Genomic DNA, 18,262 nt, shown 5'->3' on the forward strand with positions numbered 1-18,262 from the left:
TTTCATGCTAATTCAGAGGGTCATACAACAAAGAATTGCAAGGTGTTCAAGCTTCGGGTCCAAGAGTTGATAGATCAGAAAATATTGTCTTTTGCTGATGTTCCAAATGTGGGGAACAATCCTTTGCCTAAACATGATAGTTCAGGTGTCAATGCTATGGAAAGTTCAACTGATGATGGATTGATAAAGGATGTGTTCAAGTTGAAGACTCTTTTAACAGTGGTCCATGCTAGACTGATGGAAGCATAATTGATGAATGAAGTACATGATAATTGTGTGGTGTGTTCGTCCAACCCTGATCAGTGTGGTGAATTCAAAATTTATCTTCCACGTTTGATGGATCATCGGGTTATTCAGTTCACTAGAGCAAAGATTGATGAGGACGTTGCTGTGATTGTGCCTGTGTTTGATCAAGAGAGGCTTCCCAAGCCTTTTGTGGTCCCTTATCAGAGAAATGTTGACCTAGAGCCAATGAAGAAGATTGAGCCCATGGTTATTTATGTTCCCACTCCATTCTCATTTGACAGTACCATAGCAATGCCTTGGAACTATGAGCCTGTAGTTTCTGTGGGTAACAAACCAGTAATCTTGAAAGAGCCAGATGTGACTAACATCGCTGGAGCTAGTGGTGTGACTCGAAGTGGAAGGGTTTTTGCTCCTGAAGTGATCCCAAACAAAGAAAGTGCATCAACAGTTGAACCAACGAATGGGAAAGAGGTGAATCCTCCAGAAGCAGGAGAAGGCTCATCTAAGAAAGCAGTGACTGCTGAAGAGGATAGACAATTCTTGAAGATCATCAAGAAGAGTGATTACAAGGTCGTAGATCAGCTCAACCAAACTCCTTCAAAAATCTCCATTCTTTCTCTACTTATGAGTTTTGAGGCTCATAGGACTGCTTTATTGAAGTTCTTGAACGAAGCTTATGTGGCAGAAGACATCAGTGTTATTCAGTTTGATAATGTGGTTGCTAATCTCAATGCTAGTAGTTGTTTGATGTTCACTGATGATGATTTACCTCCTAATGGACGAGAACATAATATGGCGCTTCATATCTCCATTCAGTGTACAGATGTCATTTTGGCTCGAGTACTGGTAGATATGGGTTCATCCTTGAACGTGTTACCTAAGACTACCCTGGCACAATTAAATATTGAAGGGGTGAAGATGAGACCCAGTTGTCATACCCCAAAATTTGCCCGTCAATAATACAAGGCATTTCTAAGGCACTCCAACTTATTTTTCAAGGCATTGATCTTAAAAGAACAAGGACCCAGCACCCAGATGACAAAATCCAGAAAATGGCCTAAACTGGTTTGCTCGCTAGGCGAGCAATTCCTTCGCCTAGCGAACCCTTCGCTACGCCACTCGCCTAGCGAAGCTTGCGAATATCAGAAAATTCTGGGCTTCATTCTGAGCCCATTAGGTCATAAAAAGAGCATTATAAATACCACAACTTCAGTCAGAAAAGAGGGGGACGGAAAAAAGGAAGAAAACGGAAGAGAAAGGGAAACACTCACAGACAGCAAACCCTGAAGGCTAACCCAGAGAATTCAGAGCAACCCTAAAGGAAACCCTGAGAGAAACTCATCTGCACCAAGGTTACCTCCGCCCAACTCAATCCGACTGGCCAATTCAAGGTTGCAATTCAATTGCAAACAGGTTTGCATTACTATTACCGCTTTATGTACTTAATTTCCATATGGCATTATGATTGAATTTCTAAAAATATCTTAAGTTTTGCATGTGAATTTAAGGATGTATGAATATCTTGGATGTTTAACCATGTAATCTCTGTAATGGATGCCATAGGGTGTGAAGCTTGCTGAAATTGTACTGTTATCAAAACCAGAATCCGCAGCCGCTCGCTAGCACATCGCTAAGCGAGCATGTAGCGAGTATTCGCTAAGCCTTCGCTAGGCGAAGCAGGGGCGAACGTGACAGTCTCTGATTTTTCTGTTCTGTTCTATGCTTATCTGATCCGTTTTATTCTAACCATGTGTTATTTTGCCTGCCATCCCTATTACTGTTGTGATTTCTTTTAGTGGTGTAATTCTCGATTGCACCCTAATTTGGTATTCTGACCTGTTTGCTGAATTTTGTAAGGGTTCATATACTCCCGGAAAAGGTAGCTTGCTAGGTATTCCACTTTATTTGTGGGATACCCTTGTGGAGATTCATCCTAATTACCTAATTAATTTTAACGTTGACCTAATTGCCTAATTGATTACAACTACCTAATTGATTGTAAAATGTTGCCTTTGAATATGTGATCTTGGACCTCTCTTTGTTGCCTTACGGTATTATGGTCATGTCCCGCGAATGTGGGGATACACTTAGCAAAGACCCTTCGATTAAATCATCATGTCCCTATAAAATAAATCATAGTCCCTCGGATGTTGCCTACGAATATATGATTTTGTCCCTCGACGACCCGTCGCTGTAGCCTACGGTTAAATGATGATCGTCCCTTCGAATGCTAAGGTATCCTTACAAATGTTGCCTTCAATGACCAATCGATGACCCTACGATGTCCCTTTACATCCAAAGGATAAGACTACTTACTCCTCAACAGTAAGGACAGTTTTACCCTCCTAAGGAAAGGAAATGCCCATAAAGACCTTGGGTAGGTATAACTCTTAATTGCTGACTCACAACCTAAAACATTTTCATACCTCACACTTTTTAAAACCTCTATTAGAAAATCACCACTTGGCATACATTCGTACTAGAATCATTGTCAAGTTATATTTTTCTAAACAACTTTCAAAATTAAACGAGATATATACTTTGTATACATTCGTACAAGAATCATTACAAAGTTAAACTCTCTTTTCAAAACATTTTCTAAACAACTCTCACACACTTTTTCAGACAAGAAAAACATAAGTGATCAAGCAATTAAGAGCCCATGGATAACCATGGATACAAAGGGTGCTAACACCTTCCCTTTGTATAATGTACCTCCCGAACCCAAAATCTAATCAAGGTCTTTCCTGTTCTTTTCCGCCTTTCCTTATTGGATAAAAGAAAAGTCGGTGGCGACTCTTGCTATCCGCGACATTTGCTTTCAGAAGCAAAAACACACGAAGTCAGTTCACCGTATGACAGAACTGGCGACTCTGCTGGGGACCCTTAAAGAGAGGTTACCTTAAAAACAAGATCACTTATTCAAATTGTCTGATTTACTTTTAAGGGATTGCTTGGGTATTGTTGAGTGAAAGATCCTACACCCGGATCTAGTGTACCCTAGGTAAGTAGCAAAAGATCATCGCGACTATCCGGCGTATACTGGAATGGTTAAAATGATGGCTACGGTTAATGTGACACTTTGGATGTCCTGATGTTCCTCATGTTTACTTGAGGAAAAATTTGGCTTCCGCGTGGTGTCGTCAAAGCATTAACCAGACCTTTAGAACCCTAATTGACTCATCCTAGCCATTAGAAAGTAGTGAGATAACTGACTTCGGTTCCGACTGGGGTCGGTTGAGACTCGATACTACACTCTTTGAGATTGGACTTTAGGGAAGCTTCAGTCAACCACTTGGTGTTGCACTGAAGTGGACTTAAAGGAAGGTCGATGATTTGAGATCCTTCTAGAACCCGGTTACTATTCTAGGACAGGTTGAACCAACCAAACTTCAGTGGGGAGGGTACTTACCTATGGAACTCATGCAAGCCTTAGAACCTAGGAATGATGGTTGTGTGACTTGCCTGTGCTTGTTATTTACATAACATCATAACATCATGACATCGTGGCATTGTACTAACCATTTCAAGGACTTTAAACATTGAAAACATTTCATACATTGCATAGCATAACATAACATTGCATAACAGGTATTCTAAGGGATCAGTGTTCTCACGGTTTTCCTCCAAACAAAAAAATGGACCTCGAACAAACTGTCAAGGATCTCCAGGCTCAAAATGCTCGACTCCAAGAGATGATCTTGAACTTATCCAAGGGGCAAGAGGAACTGAAGGCTCTTTTGCTCGAGAAGAAAAAAGACAAGAAAGTTGTGAGTTGCATTAACCCGGGAAGAAGGCTCAAAGGACAGGCCGCAGGAGTCGAGATTAGAATTCTGAAGGATCAAGAAGAGGAGACAGAGAATGATTCAGAAGAGGAAAATGTTGATCTCTTCAACCCTGGAGACGATGATGAAGATTATGAAAATGAACAATACTCTCCAAGAGATGATAAGTACAAGTTGCTGGAAGAACGCATGCTAGCTATGGAAGGTTAGAAGGCGCCCGGTCTGGACTTCGAAAGCTTGGGTCTGGTCTCCGATGTGGTCATTCCTCGCAAATTCAAGATCCCCACGTTCACTAAATACGATGGAGCATCTTGTCCTCAGATGCATCTGAGAGCTTATGTGAGAAAGATTCAGCCGCATACCACTGATAGGAAGCTATGGATCCATTTCTTCCAAGAGAGTCTGTCTGGCACCCAGTTAGAGTGGTATTATCAGCTCGAGAGCTCTAACATCCGCACCTGGACTGATTTAGCGACAGCTTTCTACAAGCACTACCAGTATAATTCTGAACTAGCGCCTACTCGGCTACAGTTGCAGAATATGACTATGGGATCTAAAGAAAGCTTCAAAGAATATGCTCAAAAATGGAGAGATTTGGCTGGCAGAGTCAAAACCCCTATGACTGATCGAGAATTAGTGGACATGTTCATGAGCACATTGACTGGCCCATTCTACAGCCATCTATTGAGGAGTTCCTCATTGGGTTTCACTGAACTTATATTAACAGGTGAACATGTTGAAAGCGGCATTCGAAGTGGAAAGATACAGGCGGCTACCTCTGATCCTCCGGAGACTCCTAATGTCATCATTGCTCCTCTGCCAAATCATAACAAGACTGTTAATGCTGTAGAAGATGCTGATAGCGATTGCAACTTGGATAGCTGGATTTTCCCAACAATTGGTGACGAACTCGACAATTGGAAGGCTGAGGACACTATCCCGATTTCCTTTAGTCAGGAGTAATTGTTATTGCTATTTTATCATTTTAAGGCATTGTGTCTATGCCCGGGGCACAATAGCTAATTTTTCAAGGGTTTTGTCATTTTCATAAGCATATTCACATTCAATGAATCAATGGACTTTTTGCATTCAAATATTGCGCTCTTTATCTTTCCTGTCATCTTTTAAACAAAGCTATGTATTCTTACACACACTCACGTAACAATTTGCCGATCCATATCCACTCTGGATCCTATTGATAGTAATTTTGCTACTGTTCATTATGACTTTGAAAATCCGATCTACCAAGCCGAGGATGGAAGTGAGGAAGATTGTGAAGTACCTGGAGAACTTGCCAGACTACTGCAAGAAGAAAGGACTATACAGCCGCACGAGGAGTCAGTTGAAACTGTAATATGGAAAAATTAAGAGATAATATGGAATGATGAACGTCAAGAAGCTCTTGACAAAATCAAGAAATATCTCCAAGAACTTCCAATTCTTATGCCACCAGTTGAAGGAAAACCTCTAACCATGCATTTGACCGTGTTAGAAAATTCAATAGGGTGTGTTGGGGCAACATGACAGGTCTGGTCGAAAAGAGCATGCAATATACTACCTTAGCAAAAAGGTACCGACTGTGAAACAAGATACTCACAGCTCGAGAAAGCTTGCTGTGCTTTGGCTTGGGCTGCTCGCCGACTAAGATATTATATGTTGAATCATACCACTTTATTGATTTCTAAGATGGATCTTATCAAATATACATTTGAGAAACCTGTTGTCTGCTGAAAGAGCTATCACTGATAATGGTGCTAATTTGAACAACAAGATGATTACTGAATTCTGCATGCAGTTCAAAATAAAACACCATAATTCCGAAGTGGCGACTTGGTAATAAAGCGTATCATTCTACCACAAGGTGATTCTAGAGGCAAATGGACTCCCACATACGAAGGGCCATTTGTAGTTAAGAAGGTATTCTTTGGTGAAGCCATGATACTTGCTACAATGGATGACGAAGAATCCCCGCATCCCGTGAACACGGACATAGTTAAAAAATACTACGCATGTACACCCGGCAAGTCGAAAACCTGAAAAGGCGGCTTGGGCAAAAAAGGGTATCCTGGTGGACTGAAAACCTGAAAAGGCGGTCTAGGCAAAAATTAGGGATTAAAGCGTATGACTATGTCCCGTTCTCGGTCAGCTTCACCAAATCAAAGGGACTAAACAAGCCAATCACTTTTATCCGACAGCAGGAGATGAGAGGCTTGAAGACACAATGACAGTAGTGGAATTCAAATCGATGGGACTTTTTCTGCATAGCTTTCTCTTTGTTTCCTTGACAATTTCCTCTTACTAGGATTTCTGTCTCCTCGTACACAAATTGCCTGTTTATAGGCCCTCTTTCAAAATCAATACAATTTTGTTTAAAAAAAAATACTGTTGTTTTACTTCCTCCGTTTTGTTTGCATAAACGTCCATTGATTTAATTTGAATTGATATATGCATATGAATATGACTGATGTTTATCAAAAATACATGCATGAAATAGCAATAGCAGTTACTAAAAGACTTCAGGATCGAGGAGAAGGTCTAATCATGCGTTCTAACAAGTCCGGTTACAAATCCTTTCCCCAACAAAAACCAGCTATTTCCCAGAAGAGGTCGGCATCACCAGACAAACTAGTCATCTCTTCTATCCCCAGCCAGGCTCTGCAGAATATCTCTACCATCAGACCGAAATCAAGTATCCCCCAGCTAAGGGAGGGTCATCGATACAAATATCTCCAACCAGAATATTGGGATTTATTTTCCCCTGGAAGAACCTTCCTCATGCATTCATTACATCATTTCACAACATACGCATGCATACATTGCTCGCATTTAGTTTCAGAAGCATAAAACATCTCATGCATCATGACATGGCATGAAGCTAACTTTATTTTTCAGGTTAATTATCCTCCTGATACAGTCAAAACAAAGGTCCATTCAGACGGACATCTTTATCAATTACATTCAGGATTCAACTACATCTTTCAGATATACTCCATGTCAACATTCATTCTGACATCCTCCTAACGATGGCATCTATAAGCCCATCCCAGACATTTATTGCAAATACAACATATACAAATATCATCGGATATAGCCTAACGGACGGCTCATTCTGATTCAGCCTAACGTATGGTTTCTTCAACTCATCAGATACAGCCTAACGGACGGCTCGCTCTGCTGCTCAGAGACAGTCTAGCGTACGACCCATTTGGATGTTCATCCCCTCAGATGCTACCTAGCATACGGTACATTCTGAAGTGTAGTCTGGTGTATGACTACCCCCTTCATCATCAGAAACAGCCTAACGGACGGCTCGTTCTGCTGCTCAAAGACGGTCTAGCGTACGACCCATTTGGATGTTCATCCCCTCAGATGCTACCTAGCGTACGGTACATTCTAAAGTGTAGTCTAGCATACGACTACCCCCTTCATCATCAGATACAGCCTAACGGACGACTCGTTCTGCTGCTCAGATACGGTCTAATGTACGACCCAGTTGGACCTTCATCCCTCAGATGCTACCTAGCATACGGTACATTCTGAAGTGTAGTCTGGCGTATGACTACCCCCTTCATCATCAGATACAGCCTAACGGACGACTCGTTCTGCTGCTTAGATACGGTCTAATGTACGACCCAGTTGGACCTTCATCCCTCAGATGCTACCTAGCATACGGTACATTCTGAAGTGTAGTCTGGCGTATGACTACCCCCTTCATCATCAGAAACAGCCTAACGGACGGTTCGTTCTTCAACTCAGATACGATCTAACGTACGATCCATTCTGACCTTCAACTACTCCAATACGGTCTAATGTACGACCCAGTTGGACCTTCATCCCTCAGATGCTACCTAGCATACGGTACATTCTGAAGTGTAGTCTGGCGTATGACTACCCCCTTCATCATCAGAAACAACCTAACGGACGGCTCGTTCTGCTGCTCAGAGACGGTCTAGCGTACGACCCATTTGGATGTTCATCCCCACATATGCTGCCTAGCGTACGGTACATTCTGAAGCGTGGTCTAGCGTACGACTCCCCTTTCATCCTCAGATACAGCCTAATGGACGGCTCATCTTGCAACTCAGATACGATCTAGCGTACGATCCCTTCTGATCTTTCCTCCCCAGCGAAATCGCCCGTCTAATGGACAACTCATTCTGCTATTCAGATGCGATCTAGCGTATGATCCATTCTGATCCCTTATCCCCAGCGGTGTATGACTCATTCGGATCCTTATCTCATCAGGTCTAGCGTACGACCCGGTATGACACCCATGTTTTCAGATATCGTCTAATGTACGATGCACTCTGAAGCTCTCATCATCAAACTTCTTGGATGGCATCTTTAAGCCCATCTCCATCAGGAATAACTTCTGATTAACAAGTGCAAATTTTCGGGGCATTCTAGTGTTTAATATTCTTCCACCTCCAGACCACGAATGGCGTACATACCATTCTAACTCTCTCGGTTCAAGAATATTAAACAGGGGCAGCTGTCATACCCCAAAATTTGCCCGTCAATATTATAAGGCATTTCTAAGGCACTCCAACTTATTTTTCAAGGCATTGATCTTAAAAGAACAAGGACCCATCACCCAGATGACAAAATCCAGAAAATGGCCTAAACTGGTTTGCTCGCTAGGCGAGCAATTCCTTCGCCTAGCGAACCCTTCGCTACGCCACTCGCCTAGCGAAGCTTGCGAATATCAGAAAATTCTGGGCTTCATTCTGAGCCCATTAGGTCATAAAAAGAGCATTATAAATACCACAACTTCAGTCAGAAAAGAGGGGGGACGGAAAAAAGGAAGAAAACGGAAGAGAAAGGGAAACACTCACAGACAACAAACCCTGAAGGCTAACCCAGAGAATTCAGAGCAACCCTAAAGGAAACCCTGAGGGAAACTCATCTGCACCAAGGTTACCTCCGCCCAACTCAATCCGACTGGCCAATTCAAGGTTGCAATTCAATTGCAAATAGGTTTGCATTATTATTACCGCTTTATGTACTTAATTTCCATATGGCATTATGATTGAATTTCTAAAAATATCTTAAGTTTTGCATGTGAATTTAAGGATGTATGAATATCTTGGATGTTTAACCATGTAATCTCTGTAATGGATGCCATAGGGTGTGAAGCTTGCTGAAATTGTACTGTTATCAAAACCAGAATCCGCAGCCGCTCGCTAGCACATCGCTAAGCGAGCATGTAGCGAGTATTCGCTAAGCCTTCGCTAGGCGAAGCAGGGGCGAACGTGACAGTCTCTGATTTTTCTGTTCTGTTCTATGCTTATCTGATCCGTTTTATTCTAACCATGTGTTATTTTGCCTGCCATCCCTATTACTGTTGTGATTTCTTTTAGTGGTGTAATTCTCGATTGCACCCTAATTTGGTATTCTGACCTGTTTGCTGAATTTTGTAAGGGTTCACATACTCCCGGAAAAGGTAGCTTGCTAGGTATTCCACTTTATTTGTGGGATACCCTTGTGGAGATTCATCCTAATTACCTAATTAATTTTAACGTTGACCTAATTGCCTAATTGATTACATCTACCTAATTGATTGTAAAATGTTGCCTTTGAATATGTGATCTTAGACCTCTCTTTGTTGCCTTACGGTATTATGGTCATGTCCCGCGAATGTGGGGATACACTTAGCAAAGACCCTTCGATTAAATCATCATGTCCCTATAAAATAAATCATAGTCCCTCGGATGTTGCCTGCGAATATATGATTTTGTCCCTCGACGACCCGTCGCTGTAGCCTACGGTTAAATGATGATCGTCCCTTCGAATGCTAAGGTATCCTTACAAATGTTGCCTTCAATGACCAATCGATGACCCTACGATGTCCCTTTACATCCAAAGGATAAGACTACTTACTCCTCAATAGTAAGGACAGTTTTACCCTCCTAAGGAAAGGAAATGCCCATAAAGACCTTGGGTAGGTATAACTCTTAATTGCTGACTCACAACCTAAAACATTTTTCATACCTCACACTTTTCAAAACCTCTATTAGAAAATCACCACTTGGCATACATTCGTACTAGAATCATTGTCAAGTTATATTTTTCTAAACAGCTTTCAAAATTAAACGAGATAAATACTTTGTATACATTCGTACAAGAATCATTACAAAGTTAAACTCTCTTTTCAAAACATTTTCTAAACAGCTCTCACACACTTTTTCAGACAAGAAAAACATAAGTGATCAAGCAATTAAGAGCCCATGGATAACCATGGATACAAAGGGTGCTAACACCTTCCCTTTGTATAATGTACCTCCCGAACCCAAAATCTAATCAAGGTCTTTCCTGTTCTTTTCCGCCTTTCCTTATTGGATAAAAGAAAAGTCGGTGGCGACTCTTGCTATCCGCGACATTTGCTATCCGAAGCAAAAACACACGAAGTCAGTTCACCGTATGACACCAGTGTTTTGATAGTGAAAGCTTTTGATGGGTCTAAGCGAACAGTTATTGGGGAGATTGACCTCCCAATCCTAATTAGCCCTCAAACTTTCCGTATTACCTTCAAGGTAATGGATATTAGGCCTGCCTATAGCTGTCTGTTAGGTAGACCTTGGATCCATGCTGCTGGAGCTGTCACCTCGACACTTCACCAGAAGCTGAAGTTTGTTACTTCTGGTAAGCTGGTATCAGTATCCGGAGAGGAAGATATTTTCGTCAGCCATTTGACTTCTTTCAGATACATTGAAGTAGGTGAAGACATTGTTGAAACTCCTCTCCAAGCCCTTGAAGTGGTCAATATGGTCCAGACTAAGCCGAAACTTGTTGAAGAACCCAAGGGGGTCATGACCCCGTGGAAGAGTGTGAAAGCTGCAATTGAAGCTGGTTGCCCTGGAAGTTGGGGCACAATGATTGAATTGCCAGAGAAGAAAGACAAGTGTGGATTAGGATATCAGCCGTCTATTGAACTTTTCAAAGATCAGAAGATACATCAGGGGAAGGTTCCTAGCATCCAGAAAATAATCTCCAAAGCTGGTTTCCGAAGTGATGATCAAGTGAATGCTCTTGAAGATGAAGATCCAGATTTGTCCAAGATGGTGTTTCGTGGACCTCCGGGTGCCACTCTCACTAACTGGAAGGCAACAGATGTTCCAGATATAGTTTCTTTTTCAAAGTAATTTACTATTTTCTAAAAACATCCAATGCCACGCCCAAGGCATATGGATAGCTTTGTAGGGCCCATTTTGTGTTAATATTTAAGCCTTATCATCAATACAAAGCACATTTTTTGAGATCCCTGTCTCTCATCTTTTTAATTTTGTTTACAAACAAATAAATAACCAAATTAAAAAATGGAAATTTTGATTTCACATCACTTTCATTTTTCAAAATCTTCCGCTAAAAAGAAAAAATCATTTCCATGTAGATCATTAATAACTGGATCCATTGAACACGACAATGCTATAATTCCCTATGACTTTGACCTCCCGATTAACCAAGCTGAAGAGGATGGTAAGGAAGACTGTGAACTCCCAGAAGAGTTGACCAGACTTTTGAAACAAGAGGAAAAGATGATTCAGCCTCATCAGGAACCAGTGGATGTGATCAATCTGGGGACTGAGAAGGATAGAAAGGAAGTCAAGGTCGGAACTGCTTTGAAAAAAAGTGTGAAGGAGGAACTAGTCAAGCTACTACATGAATATGTGGATGTGTTTTCTTGGTCATATCAGGATATGCCAGGACTCGACACCAACATAGTTGTGCATAAGCTACCGTTGAAGCTGGAATGCCCGCCCATCAAGCAGAAGTTGAGAAGAACTCGACCAGACATGGTTGTCAAGATCAGAGAAGAGGTCAAGAAGCAGTTTGATGCAGGTTTTCTAGCTGTTGCAACTTACCCGCAGTGGATTGCTAATATTGTGCTAGTTCTGAAGAAAGATGGAAAAGTTCGAATGTGTGTAGACTACAGAGACCTAAATAGAGCTAGTCCCAAAGATGATTTTCCGTTACCTCACATTGATGTATTGGTAGATAACACAGCTCAGTTCTCTGTATTCTCCTTCATGGACGGATTCTCAGGATATAATCAGATTAAAATGTCTCCCGAAGATATGGAGAAAACAACTTTCATTACACCATGGGGCACTTTCTTTTATAAGGTAATGCCTTTCGGCCTGAAAAATGCGGGGGCAACCTATCAAAGGGCCATGGTGACTCTTTTCCATGATATGATACCTAAGGAGATTGAAGTCTATGTGGATGACATGATTGCCAAGTCTCAGACAGAAGAGGAGCATGTTATTCATCTGAAGAAGTTGTTTGTAAGATTGAGGAAATACATACTACACTTAAACCCTGCTAAATGCACTTTTGGAGTCAGATCTAGAAATCTTCTAGGATTCATTATGAGCCAGAGAGGCATAGAAGTTGATCCTGACAAAGTCAAAGCTATTCAAGAGATGCCAGCACCTCGGACAGAGAAGCAAGTTCATGGTTTCTTAGGCAGATTGAATTATATTTCCAGATTCATCTCGCATTTGACAGCCACTTGCGAGCCAATATTCAAGTTGTTAAGAAAAGATCAAGTCGTTAGGTGGAACGATGATTGCCAGAGTGCATTCGATAAAATCAAACGGTATCTGCAAGAACCGCCAATCTTAGTGCCACCAGTTCCAGGAAGGCCTCTCATTATGTATTTGACAGTACTCGATGAATCCATGGGATGTGTATTGAGGCAACATGATGAGACGGGTAGAAAAGAGCATGCTATCTACTACTTGAGCAAGAAGTTTACAGAATGTGAAATCAGGTACTCCATGCTAGAAAAGACTTGTTATGCATTAACATGGGCTGCTCGTCGTCTGAGACAGTATATGATTTGTCATACAACAACGTTAATATCCATGATGGATCCTATCAAGTACATCTTCGAGAAACCTGGATTAACTGGCAGAATCGCTCGCTGGAAAATGTTGTTATCAGAATATGACATTCAGTATGTAACTCAGAAGGACATTAAGGGTAGTGTGCTATCAGAGTACCTTGCGCACCAGCCAGTGGAGGACTATCAATCGATGAGACTCGACTTCCCAGATGAAGGCGTCATGTACATAAGAGACTATGAGATTCCAAGCCCGGAAGAAGGACCCGAACCAGGATTGCGATGGACGCTCATGTTTGATGGTGCCTCAAATGCATTGGATAACAGAATTGGGGCTGTTATAATTTCTCCAACGGACATTCATCTTCCCTTCATAGCAAGGTTATGTTTCAAATGCACCAATAACATGGCGGAGTATGAAGCATGTATCTTGGGAATCGAAGCAGCTATTGACCTAAGAGTCAAGATTCTTAAGGTGTATGGAGACTCAGCACTTGTCATCTATCAAATCAAAGGAGATTGAGAGACCCACCATCCCAATTTGATCCCATACCGAGAGCATGTCATGAAGCTAATCCCCTACTTTGATGAGATTAATTTCCATCATATTCCTAGGGAGGAGAATCAGCTAGCCGATGCCTTGGCTACTCTGTCATCTATGTTCAAGGTCAAGTGGGCTAACGAATCACCTGCTACTACAATTCAACGTCTAGACGAGCCATCACATTGCTTGGCAGTTGAAGCAGAAACAGATGGCAAGCCTTGGTTTTATGACATCAAACGATATCTTGAGAAGCACGAGTATCCAAATGATGTATCCATCACAGACAAAAAGACCTTAAGAAAGTTATCAGCCAATTTCTTCCTAAGTGGTGGTGTTCTATACAAAAGAAACTTTGATTTAGTTCTGCTCAGATACGTGGATAGACACGAAGCCTACCTACTCATCAAACAAATCCACGAAGGTTCTTTCGGCATTCATGCAAACAGACATGCAATGGCAAAGAAAATCCTTAGAGTTGGTTACTATTGGTTGACAATGGAAACAAATTGTTACCACTATGCCAGGAAATGCCACAAGTGCCAAATTTATGCTGACAAGGTGCCCGTGCCACCTACTCCTCTGAATGTTTTATCAGCTCCATGGCCATTCTCAATGTGGGGCATAGACATGATTAGTATGATTGAGCCTAAAGCTGCAAATGAACATCGGTTCATTCTGGTTTCCATTGACTACTTCACTAAGTGGGTAGAAGCAGTTTCTTATGCCAATGTGACAAAGCAAGTCGTCACTCGGTTTATCAAGAAAGAGATAATTTGTTGCTACGGAACTCCTAGCAAGATTATCATTGATAATGGATCAAATCTGAATAATAAGATGATGAAGGAGTTGTGCGAGAATTTCAAGATTGAACATCATAACTCGTCACCTTATAGGCCAAAGATGAACGGAGCTGTAGAGGCAGCTAACAAGAATATCAAGAAGATCATTCAGAAGATGGTGAAAACTTATAAAGATTGGCACGAGATACTACCCTTTGCTTTGCACGGATATCGAACAGCTGTTCGCACTTCTACACGGGCAACCCCTTTCTCACTAGTTTATGGCATGGAGGTTGTGCTATCGATAGAAGTTGAGATCCCCTCGTTGAGAGTCTTGATGGAGACCGAATTAGAAGAAGTAGAATGGATTCAAACCAGGTTTGACCAACTCAATCTAATCGAAGAAAAGAGGATGAAAACATTGTGTCATGGTCAGTTATATCAGAGGAGACTCAAGAGGGCATTTGACAAGAAGGTCCGACCTCGAGAGTTTAATGTAGGTGAACTAGTTTTGAAAAAGATAATCTCCCTCCAAAAGGATTCACATGGCAAGTGGATTCCAAACTATGAAGGACCATTTGTGGTGAAGAAAGCTTTCTCTGGTGGAGCTTTAGTTCTCACGAACATGGATGGTGAAGAGTTGACACACCCCGTCAATTCTGATGCAGTCAGAAAGTATTATGCCTAAGAAAAAGAGATGGATATTAAAAGCTCGCTAAGTTGAAAACCCGAAAGGGCGACTTAGGCAAAAAAATGAGCATCCCGGTGAGCTGAAAACCCGAAAGGGTGGCTCAGGAAAAAATTAGGGATAAACAAAAAAATTAAGCCCGGTAAGTCGAAAACCCGAAAGGGCGACTTAAGCAAAAAAAGGGTAAAATCTCCCGGTGAACTGAAACTCTTAAGGAGCAATTCGCGCAAAAGTTAGGGAATATCGAAAGGCATAATACTGCAGTGACATAAGTCAATACTACAACAAAGCTCAGATGGAAGAAAACAGTCCAATTACCATCTCCAGAAGCAAAGTAATGAGGACTAGAGGACATAGGGGAAAGTAGCAAAGTTGTATTTCGTTGGAAAATCAGTTAAATTTTTGTTGCCATTTACTTGCTTTCTTTCTCTGTAATCTCCTCTTATAGGGGTTTACATCTTCATGAACACCATGTATGAGTTATTCTTCTCATCAAATAAAATTGTTCAGTTGAGCATTGCTTTACCAATTATTTCTGTTTTTCTGCTTAGTGTCGCTTTTTATTTTTGATAAGATAAAAACATTAAAATAGTGGAAACGACAAAGCTTTTGAAAACTTTAATTTGTTTTGAAAGTATAAAAGGAATTTTTGTTGGTTTACAATAATGCATCTGGTTCACAAAACATGGGACATTTCCTAGATCATTGTAATCTAAAGCAAGTTTGAAATGGATTTTCTTCCAGAAGCAAGAAGTCCTCATTGAAGCCCGCTTGGCGGAAAAGCAGAAATCAAGATTTTTTGCAACAAAAAATCATCTTCATGGTGACAAAACTATCCAAGACAAGGCGTTGGGGAATCCGAGCTTGATACCCACAAAATGCATAAACTAATATATTCATGCATTCACATTCATTTTGCATATCATGTACAAAAACAGATCATGCATAAACCTCAATCGGATTCAGCAACCTCTCAAAGAAGTTCAGTGTAATCCTCAACAAACCAAGATTCAAGGGGTGTGTGTTCTCAGGGGTAGAACAATTATTCTCTTCAGTAAGTACTTTCAGAATTTGATCATTGTTGGTATTAATTCTTAAGATGAGTTTCTTCCCTAGCAATGTGATTGATGTTCTCCCATTGGAACTCTGGTGTCAACGGAATTTCTGCTTGGTTTCCCCAGTAGATATTTCCCCACGGAGTTTCTCCAACATTGTTTTTTCTCCATCAAAACTTCATAAATTCCCCAAGCGAGTTTCATACCAGCAGGATTCCTTAAGCAAGGGATCCCCAATAATTTTATCTTCAGCAAATCTCTTTAAAGTAGAGGTCTAAGATGGACATCTCTTTGCAAGTAAGCAATCTCCCCAATGAGTCTAATGGACGAGAGTTCCATGAACAAATAAGCTTTACTGAATGTTCCTCAGTATATCTCCAGCGAGCCTCCTGTGTGTTTATTTCCCATAGAGTCTCTTGTATTCCCCAACAGGTTTCTTCAATCAATCCAGGGAAAAGTTAGTGTTCCATGTTGATCTACTATGCGATGGAGCATTAGGTTGGACCTGTCAGTTCGATAATTGAGAGTAAGGTTAATCCTTTTGAATATCATTAACTTTTCATCCCCAACAAGTCTCTGGGATCTTCTCATTCCCCAAAAGAGTCTTCTGTCATCCAAGAGCAACTGAATATGCGGTTATTCACCAAAGGAAGCATTTTGTTTATTTCCCAACAATTTGCATCAACCAAGAGCAGTTGAATGCATTAGTTTCAGCCGAGAGCAGCTGAATACAATTTTATTTTCCAGCAGTTTACTTCAACCAAGAGCAGCTGGACACCATTTTACTTTATGCAATAGTTTCAGCCAAGAGCAGCTAAACACTATTTTTATCTCCCATTTTGCTTCAACCATGAGCAGTTGAATGCAGTGGTTTCAGTAAAAAACAGCTGAACACTATTTTATTTTACAGTTTTTGCTTCAACCAAGAGTCATTGAATGCATCAGTTCATCCAAAGTTGTTGAATATGACATCTTCTATGATCATTTATTCCCCCAGGAGTGTCCGCCTTCAACGAGGAACGTCTGAAGACCAGTTGAGCATGTTACCTTATAACAGATCCATCCCAGAGACCTAATGTCAGTCAAGAGCAACTGAACGTGATTCTCTCATCCCCAGTCATTTGCATGTCATCTGAGAAATCAAGAGCATTTCTCAATTCATTTACATTCATGATTAAGGAATCAAGAGTATTTCTTAATTCATTTGCATTTCATCTGAGAAATCAAGAGCATTTCTCAATTCATTTACATTCATGATTAAGGAATCAAGAGTATTTCTTAATTCATTTGCATTTCATCTGAGAAATCAAGAGCATTTCTCAATTCATTTACATTTATGATTAAGGAATCAAGAGTATTTCTTAATTCATTTGCATTTCATCTGAGAAATCAAGAACATTTCTCAATTCATTTACATTCATGATTAAGGAATCAAGAGTATTTCTTAATTCATTTGCATTTCATCTGAGAAATCAAGAACATTTCTCAATTCATTTACACTCATGATTAAGGAATCAAGAGTATTTCTTAATTCATTTGCATTTCATCTGAGAAATCAAGAGCATTTCTCAATTCATTTACATTCATGATTAAGAAATCAAGAGTATTTCTTAACTCATACATATTTCATTTACATTCATGATTAAGAAATCAAGAGTATTTCTTAACTCATCTGCATGTCATTTGAGAAATCAAGAGCATTGCTCAATTCATTTACATTCATGATTAAGGAATCAAGAGTATTTCTTGATTCATTTGCATTTCATCTGAGAAATCAAGAGCATTTCTCAATTCATTTACATTCATGATTAAGAAATCAAGAGTATTTCTTAACTCATACATATTTCATTTACATTCATGATTAAGAAATCAAGAGTATTTCTTAACTCATCTGCATGTCATTTGAGAAATCAAGAGCATTTCTCAATTTATTCACATTCATAATTAAGGAATCAAGAGTATTTCTTAATTCATTTGCATTTCATCTGAGAAATCAAGAGCATTTCTCAATTCATTTACATTCATGATTAAGAAATCAAGAGTATTTCTTAACTCATACATATTTCATTTACATTCATGATTAAGAAATCAAGAGTATTTCTTAACTCATATGCATGTCATATGAGAAATCAAGAGCATTTCTCAATTCATTCACATTCATGATTAAGAAATCCAGAGTATTTCTTAACTTATATGTATCATTTGTCATCTCATGATTGAGAAATCAAGAGCATTTCTTAACTCACTTGCATTCATGATTAAGAAATCAAGAGTATTTCTTAATTAATTTTCATTTCATTCAATCATATTATGATTAAGA

The 18,262-nt window shown here is 40.2% G+C and overlaps 1 protein-coding gene across 1 annotated transcript; it reads left to right on the forward strand.

The window, feature by feature from the left end:
* The first annotated feature begins 12,898 nt into the window (after nt 1-12,898).
* On the forward strand, nt 12,899-13,399 carry LOC127131045 (uncharacterized). The gene has a single exon (XM_051059988.1). The coding sequence runs from the start codon at nt 12,899-12,901 to the stop codon at nt 13,397-13,399; it is 501 nt and encodes a 166-aa protein (XP_050915945.1).
* The last annotated feature ends 4,863 nt before the right edge of the window (nt 13,400-18,262 follow it).

This window comes from Lathyrus oleraceus, chromosome 3, assembly GCF_024323335.1.
Source record: "Lathyrus oleraceus cultivar Zhongwan6 chromosome 3, CAAS_Psat_ZW6_1.0, whole genome shotgun sequence".
Lineage (NCBI taxonomy): Eukaryota > Viridiplantae > Streptophyta > Magnoliopsida > Fabales > Fabaceae > Lathyrus > Lathyrus oleraceus.